This window comes from Myzus persicae, unplaced genomic scaffold (assembly GCF_001856785.1).
Source record: "Myzus persicae strain clone G006 unplaced genomic scaffold, MPER_G0061.0, whole genome shotgun sequence".
In the NCBI taxonomy this organism is placed as follows: domain Eukaryota; kingdom Metazoa; phylum Arthropoda; class Insecta; order Hemiptera; family Aphididae; genus Myzus; species Myzus persicae.
In genome coordinates, this window is record NW_019104389.1 from 607469 (window position 1) to 616979 (window position 9511).

Consider the following 9511-nt stretch of genomic DNA (forward strand, 5'->3'; position numbering starts at 1 on the left):
ATAAAAATAAAAATGATAGACAATTTTATTAACGAATTAACAAAATATGAACTAATATTGATAATGAACATAAAAATAATTTACATCAAGATTGAGAAACAATGTTTATCTATCTTGGTAATATTATATCAGTCCTATTAAAGTAGGCAGGTACTGGATACAGTCATGTACAATGTATTAAATTATACAATAGTATAGGTATAACTGTGTATACAAAGTTAAATTTTAAGGTTTTACTCTAAGTTATAGATTAAATTTAAATAATGCAATTCATAAATATGAACAAAATACATTTTAATAGCAATCATACAAAAAGTATTGTCAAGTAAAATCAATGCAATTAATTATATTTAACAATACTATTAGTTCCATAACCCACACATATGCAGGAGAGCACAGGTTTATGTAAAATATGAATTTAATAAGTATTAAACTTATTAATTTGAATTACATTATTTATTACTGGTAGTAGAGAATTAATAGTAGTTAATAACCAACTATTGATTATAAATGATTTTTGAATACACATGTAGTAAAATTTAAATTGAGTATATCTGAAAATAAATGCATTTTAAATAAAAAATAATTAAATTCTAAATAAATTTTTAAAACTGATTTGCTTGATGAAACATTGATTTTTCATAAAGGAATACAGAATTTTTTGGATAGAATCACCACTATACACATTACAGATTAGAAATCCATAGAATTTCAGTACATGTACTATGAGCACAGTAAAAAGTTCAATTAAAATAAACTTTCAAAATATTGCTTGAACTTTATACATTTAAAAAACAAATTTATGAATGTCTACCACTTTACATCAAATATATTTTTAATATTTAAGAATACAATATCTAAGGTACCTTTCCTTAGGTTCCACATCAGTATTAAATTGGTAAAACAATAATATAGAAAGAGGTAAAAATATATAGATTTTAAAATAAGACATTAACACTCACATTTTCAAGATCACAACAAAAAATGTTTTATAAATAATATTTCAAACAAAAAGTACAAACACATCCATATTAAATAAAATTTAAACTTTTTGTACAGAAAAAAAAACACTGAATATTATGATAATTTATTTAATAATTTAAAAAGAAAAACACTTCTAATATAAGATACTTCACTAATAATTCCTAAATAAAATTGAAATTGTTGCTTACTTATACAATTTGAATTATTTACACGTCTTGTATGATAAATTATAAAATGATTGCTCAAATAATTAAAATAAATTAATCAGCAGTACATTTTGAGTTGTTTATTTTTAATATTAATGATTAACTTTTTAGCAATTTATCAATATTTATCAATAAAATTACCACCGTGTAATTTGCAAATTATGAAAACTGACAACAGTATTCATTTTACAATTCGAAATGTCATTAAATGAAGAATTAAGTTTTTCATTAAATAAAAAAATAAACAATGACAACATTATACATACAAACCAAAAATATGCTTAAAATATAAGTACCAAAATTATTTTATTCTTTTTTTTTAGTTATATAAATACAATTTAAATTTTTTTAATACTATAAATTATAAGTAATTTTTCAACATAAATTTTGTATAAATTCTACATAAAAAAAAATGATGAGTTTTCGTGATGGCCTTTTGGCAAAGTACAATTAACATATATATTTCCAAATATTTACTACAATTCTTATTTATAAAAATTGTATATAATGTAAAGGAAAGAAACAAAGTAAGAATATGTTAACTACTGAGCACGGTTATAATATATTATCAGTAGAAAGTCAATGTAAGTCTAAATGTTCTTCATTATAAAACCTGTAAGAAAATCACAAAATTATTAATAACATATCTAAAAAAAAAACTATCAATAAATAATCAACAAATCAATTCATATGATTTTATAATATTTGAATTCATCACAATAACTGCAAACAAAAACAACATTTCACCTATCTTATTTCAGTAATTTTATGTTATATCTAGGTTTAGTAGGAAGGAACTATGAACTATGTTAACTAAGAAGGAAAAATTGTTTTATTTTTAACTTTTTAACTACAGTACTTTAAGATATTTTTAGTTAATTTTAACTTTTCTTAACGAATACTTATAAAAACAAATAGACAGAAAAGAAAGTAAAAAACTAAAACAGAAGTGGTTTAAGATTTGCATTTACATGAACTATTACTTTTATTAACAAATGATATCTTGTTGATTAAAAAGATATAAATATGATTCATTGTTATAATACATTTTTTTTTTAAATGATGAAGACAAGTACTTACCTATACTCTGTTCAAGTTATGAAACACTGTTGGCGACAGTCATCTATCTATAAGCCTGCCGTAGAGTATATGCCCCTACATATAAGTCGACTGCTGACTGTGTTTCTTAACTTGCATAGAGTATAGTATGTTTATGTATAATTAAGAAGTCAAATCAAAATAAATGTTCATAATTAATATTAGAAAAACATGTTCAATTAAACTCTAATCAATAGGGAAAAATTTGATAGATACTCTGTATAACTGTTGATTTTGTATTTAACAGATTAGTAATGGCAAAGGACAAAATTAGGTATTTCGTTATTGAAATTTCATTTTTGCAGGTTATGTCCCCGACATTGTTGTATCAAATTACTTTAATTGAAATTACAATTAACAGTCTATAGCGTGGTCATTGGTGTAGTTTCCAGTAATGTATCATTTCCATATTGTTATTGAAAATGTAATGTTTTATTAAATTAATGACAATGGTCTCTAGGCATAATTTAAAAATATAGGTATACTATGATAACTAGTCTGGATTTGTATGCAAAAATATATTTTTAACAAACCCATACTGTTTGGTGAGAGTAAGATTTGTTTGCGTTTCATAATCTGTAAGAAAATCAATAAAGTTTTGTTGCATATTTTGACCTTAGAGAATATTTCAAAATAATTTAACATATTTCCACTATATTGTTTTATATTAGATATATTTTTGAGTTTTTAGTTTGATTTTAATTTTCAGGCATCAATTCCCTAATTTCCTGTGATAAATAAATTTTTATTCTCCATAATTCATGAACAAATATAATAGTTATATACTGGTATTCCCCCGACACGCCAATATTAAAAATAAAAATAACTGAATAAAATAACCTAAGCTACATTACGTTGCAACGTATCTATTATTTTTACAATTATGTACATATTATGAAGATAATACAGCAGTATGGCCACAGGCCTGAACATTTCTTCTACAACATATATAGATGTTGAGATAATGTTCAGCATATTCGAGACAATAATCATGGATCAATGTAACTTTACCCCGGAAAATTTGACGCAACATATTATTGAACATTCCTTTAAAAACATTGTATAATATTAATTATTATTCTGATGTTTATGTATTGCCTATATAATTTAACAATAAAATAAATAATAAAGTATTTAAGATATTAAATTTATGATTAAAGTAATTGAGAATATATTACCAATTTTTGTTGCATATAAACATCATATTTCAAATGTTTTAACATAATATAAATCCGGACTCTAATAACTTACAACAAATAATAGTATAGAATGTCGCAATGTCTTGAAATTTAATTTTGTTTAGAAAAACTAGTATATAATTTAAGAATTGAAAACAAAACATATATATATATATATATATATATGGTAGCGATTAACTAATTTTTTAACTTTATTTTTGAATTTGTACATCTCTACTTGATTGCCTTTTGACAACATACAACTTAGAAAACGATTGAAAAGTTACAAATTACAGGTGTGTTAAATTTAAAAATTAAATAACTAACATTTTCACTAAACCAATTTTAACATGAAGACTACAATAGGCCATTGTTGTAATACTGATATAACCTGCATTTAGGTATCTTTGTACAGAATGTATATGATAGCGGCAAAATCAGCTGATAATAGGTATGACCTAGTCAACACTATTTACTACGGCATTGCTTATCTGCCTAATATAAATTCAATGATATTACTTTTTTTTGCGAGATAGTAATATATTATATCCTTTCATATATGTACAGTAACAAAAAATAAATATTAATTAAATACAAGATTAAATATGTCTAGTCAGAGAATCATAATAAGTGTTTAAATGATACTTACGAATAATGGCAAAAATTAGGACACAACTGTTGATAACTGGTCCACTTTTGGTGCATTGTCATCAGCTGATGCATTAATATTATTATCGACAACATTGTCAGCAGCTTTATCTAGCTCCTTTTCAACTTGTCCAATAACCGGTGCATCATTGTTGGTGGTGATGGCAGTGGTAGCAGTTACAGCTTTAAAATCTGTTTCAACGTGGAGAACTTTGATAGGTTCTATTGCCTCTATTACCGCGATTGATTCATCACCATTTGTAGACTTGACTTGTTCTTCAGTATCACCATTTGGGGTGACAACATCTTTAGTTGCTACACAGAATCCAATATCATTATTCACAATTTCTTCCACTGATTCAATTTTTTCTTTTTCATCACTTTTTCCATTGGTATTTTCCAATACTACTGGTTCTTGTTTAGGCTCATCTTTAACTACATCATTCACAGACGGTTCGGTTATTTCAGAATCTTTAACTTTAATCAGTTCTTCTGTAATTTCAGATTTTTCATCTTTAGCTTCAACTGGCTTAGTATCCTTTTCTTTTTCATCATTAGCGACTGGAAGTTTTTCAACATCCTCTTGATCCTTGGAATCTTCAAGCGGTACTTCAGTCTTTTCCTCAACTGTTGGTAAATCTTTTTTCTCTACATCAAGGGGAGGTGACACATTGGTTTCTTCAACATTGTCAACATCCATTGGTGAAATACCAGAGATATCATTTTCATCTACCTTATCAACATTGTTAGTATTTTTGTCTGGGTTGTCAATCTCATCAGACGATGTCTTATCCTCAGTTTTAGTTTTTTTAGCTTCAGGCAATTCAATTGTTTCTTCAGTTGTCTTACGTTTTGATCGTTTAGGTTTTTCAGAACTCTTCACTGTCTTTTTAACAATAATTTCAGGTTTCGGTGTAGTCACTATGCCTCTAGCAGCCAACCTTGAGCTCCTTCTTCGGCCATTATTACCTTCTTGATCCATTTTGTATGGTACCTACAAAAAATATATAAACAATTAAACAAAAGTAGGTAGGTAACCATAAAGTAACAAATTAATTTTCAACAGTTAAGTACCCAAATTAAACTATACAAGTGAATAGGTACTTTACAAAAGCTAGGTATATAAATTAAAAAATTCATTGTGTTTATTATGTATTTAATTCTACAATTTGCCTATATGATTTTTAGACTAATAATTGTTGATATTATTTTTATTGTTAGCCAATTATATCCATTGATAATTCAATAATACAATATCAATATTTAAGTAGCATAATTAATATAGGTGCCAACTGACATAATTATGTCTTCGGAAAAAGCACTTAATGAAATTACAATGAAGAAGTAAACAATTAAAAATACATTGTAGGCCAACTGCTGCTTGGCACTATTTTTAGGTAAAATGAAAAATAATAAATATGGTACCTGTCTACCCTATAAAAACTATTGTTGAAGTTTATTTATTATGAATGTAATATTGATAAATACCAATTTTATATTTCCATGTCTTATTTTAATAGCAAAATCATAAAGCCAACTGAATAGATATCAGAAGATACATATATTTAGGCGGATAGCATACTAACACAAAAAATATGTGGTACCTAAATAAGTATTTAACGAGTAACAAATACAATTATCAGATGAAAATTAAATTTGTGCAAAGGTGGTTTACTATACTTTTTTGCATCTTTAGGTAAATATAAATTATTGTTCATGAGAATATTAAATAGTTAAAAAAGATATATACCGTAGATTTTCTGCGGTACCTATTACAACAAGGGTAAAGCAACACATTTTTTATAAAAATATGTTCTTAAAACTTAACTTGACAGATGCAATTTACGTTGAAACATAGCAGTACGTAGCTCAATTTCAATAACGTAAAAAATTAAAGGTCCTGGGATATTTGTATAAGTAGATACATCCTTAGAGATTGCATCTTAGAGATCTCAAACCAGAAAGTTATTCAAAAAATTCAAAGATGAAAATAATTTGGAGGAAGAAATAATCAAAATCACGGAGAACTATATAACAATAGATTTTAGATGCGTGTTACAAGAATTTAGGGAGACATCGTTTCAGAGGAGAAAAAAAGAAAAGCGCAATACCTTACTACCAATTACCTATATTAATTAGTACAAAGTTATACCTACAATTTACTCCAATCAACGGTTATCATACTCTAATTTAAAGTAACATTGAATTGTTCTTCAGACAGTTCATCATTTGGTACATTTTCTAAAACTTACTGAAATAATAAAAATGAGATACGTAAAAACCTAGAAACATAATAAGACTTCTTAACTTGTATAGACATCTGGATTATCAATTTCACTCATTTATTAGGTGTTTTGGTTCCAATTTAATATTATTGCATATAAAATAATTTGTAAAAAAACAATTTAACTAACATTTTTGATTTAAATTTAAGAGGACGTTATACGCACATGTGTTATCCCCTTCTTAGGCCTGTTTCTCATGGATGCACATCATATGCGCACGTCTTTAGTCTAGATTGGTTAAATTCATATGCGTCACTCTGACGGTGGCATGTTTCCCTTTCTGGTATGTAGTGTATGAACTTAATCAATGTAAACTAAAAATGCCCACGTACGATATGTAGCGTATGATATGCGTCCATGTTAAATGGGCCTTACAAGTGCGTAACATATCAAATTTTACTCTCAGCAGCCGTTTTAATAAATTTGGTGCCTAGGTAACATACCTATCTATTTATAATTTTTTTTTATAAAAGTATTATACAGGTACAGTATAGTGTAATTAAATTAAATCTAACCCTATTTTTTTTCTTTTGTGGTCTGGCATACACACTCTTAGCTACCTATTTAAAATACTAAAAGCAATCCACTTTCTAAAATCTATTAAAATTAAGTAGCTATGACATTTGATAAGTAATACATATTGAGAATATGCATAGAATACATGCATAGAAGGTGCAAATACCTAGCTAAGTATAAAATAAGCTACCTAAAATGTATAAATTAATAAAAAAAAACATTTAACTTAAAAGATAATTATATTGTATTTTATTTCTGGCAAACTCAAGACATTTTCAGAAATAAAAAATAACATCTTACAAAACAAACAAACAGGTAGATAGGTAAGTGGACAGGTACACAATTTGTTTTATAAATAATTTAACTAAAGAAAAACTGAAATAAAAACCAGTTGGTACGAATACAAACCAGTGTTCTAACACTCCAAAAGTACCAATCTACCTATATTCCGTCCCACGAGAGAATATTCACTTTTCACTCATTACAAATGATTCGATCAGTGCGTCAAGAACCAAATGATCACAAGTAACACCAGGAAGTTAGTGGGAGATGCACAGCACTGACGAGAATCATTCAGCGGACTGAATATTCTCTTGTGGGAGTGACTGGATAGGAGTTAGTACAAGAATAATGCATTTTCATTCAACACAAGAAATATGCCTGCAAACGCCTCCTAATTCCTATCTACTATATACTTATGCAAATGAAACGGTAGATAGTGAAATAATAACCAAGCGATAAAACAATCAATTTTTCATTAACTGACCATAAGGTGCCCCTTAGCATAAATTCACAAGTTTGTGATAAACATTTATGAAAAATAGTTGTTATTTTCTAGTATTTTAACAGTAACTGGTGTCAGTGTCAATGGGCATGTGCGTGGGCAATCGGTCGAACAGAACAGACCTGAGCAGAACCACTTTTCAAAAACCACTCGTCTCACCACAACCCCTCAACATACATGAGTCGTAGGAGTACGAACGCGCGAGTAAACACCTTTACCCCCTACCCCCGCACACCACCAAACAACAACAACAACAACAATAACAATAACAACTTAACAAATACAAAACGAAGCTTCGGGCCACCACCTGCTGAGCAGCGAGAAAGGACACAATCATTGTAACGGACGCCGCGACCGCCAAATCGATTTTCGATTGGACGACGCGCGCGGACGGTTCGTCGAGACGCCGTTTGTACAACTACCGTGGCGGCGGCGGCGGCGTCACCCCCCGCACCGTCCGTTTGTAAACGCACAAAGACCGTACACCCAAAGAATGTGTACGGCCAGAAGTAATACAGATATAATCATAAAAATAAACTATACTTACGCGGTAAGTCAGCGGAAGATATTATACGAAGTCTTGATGCACGCAAGAACAAATGCAACTCGTCGTCGGCGGGACTGTTTCTTGTCCGCGGTTGACCGTTTCGGCGGTAATCGCGTCCGCGATAGCTGTGACAACGCTGCTGCTTCGGTTACTTCCTACTACTACACTGCCGCACAGTGTGAGGAGGGGGGAAGGACGACGACGGCGACGATTTGGTCGCGTACAACACGTGCGATACGGATGATGTTGCGAGCCGGGGCGAATAGCAAGCGGCGGCGGCGGCAGTGGCGTCGGCGGCAACGACGGACGAAAGAATATTGAACGACGATGACGGGACAGCAAAACGAATGCAATTACGATGGACGCTCGGCGAAAAGACGCGTATGGTCGACTAGTGGTTAAACACAAAACGGAGTACGGACTGCCGCTACAACTACCGAATGCCGCTTATTCGAAGAGCTGCTTGGGATTGATAGTAAAACAACACTGAACGAAACTCACACGGCTCGAGCATTCACACACACGCGCGCAAACGTACACACACACGTACACACACGCACGCACAAACAAGAATGCGTGCGCACGCGCAGAGAAGCGGCCGCGCACGCGTACGCACATATTCGAGCGGGCTCACGCACATACGCGAGAGCGGGCACACGCACGCGCAACCGTTAAACGCGGCTCCTGCACGCACGTACGCACGCACACGCACCCGCTGTCCGTACCAGTAGGTGTTCAGGCGGGGTGAGGTGGAGGGATGTACACGCACACGCATCAAACGGTTCTCCGACTCGACGGCGGCGGCGGTTTTCGTTTTTTTGTTTAAAGGTTTCAGCAACGCCGCCGCCGCCTTCGCGTCCGTTTGGCGTCGGCTGAACAGGCCGGCCGGCCGGCCGGCTGCCGGCTGATTCAGTGTGTCCAACTTTCACGCAGAAACTTTTCCTCTACCTTATCTAGTCTCTAGCCGCGTCTTTTTTCTCTAGTGTAGACTTTGGAATTAAACAACAACCGATTAAACATGCATTGTACATATTGTATACATATTATTATGTTGTACTAACTCGATTATGTTATCACGTACGTTGATGCTTTCCAATTTACGTATAATATGCTTGTGAATTATTGTTTATTTAATATTTTCATTTTAAACCTTGCACCGTTATGTAAACAAAATATATTGTATCCGTTGTACTCGTGTCGTTTAATAATAATGTTATTATGACGTGTTGGCTATTAATTGTAGGTATTTGTACAATACGATTTAT

The 9511-nt window shown here is 31.0% G+C and overlaps 1 protein-coding gene across 1 annotated transcript; it reads right to left on the bottom strand.

Annotated features, from left to right (window-relative positions):
• Window positions 1–273: 273 nt before the first annotated feature.
• LOC111041813 (methyl-CpG-binding domain-containing protein 10-like) lies at window positions 274–8758 on the bottom strand. The gene is made up of 3 exons (XM_022326244.1): window positions 8247–8758; window positions 4116–5108; window positions 274–1803 (listed from the first exon to the last, which is right to left on the bottom strand). The coding sequence occupies exon 2, from the start codon at window positions 5094–5096 to the stop codon at window positions 4131–4133; it is 966 nt and encodes a 321-aa protein (XP_022181936.1). The 5' UTR covers window positions 5097–5108; window positions 8247–8758; the 3' UTR covers window positions 274–1803; window positions 4116–4130.
• Between the last annotated feature and the right edge of the window lie 753 nt (window positions 8759–9511).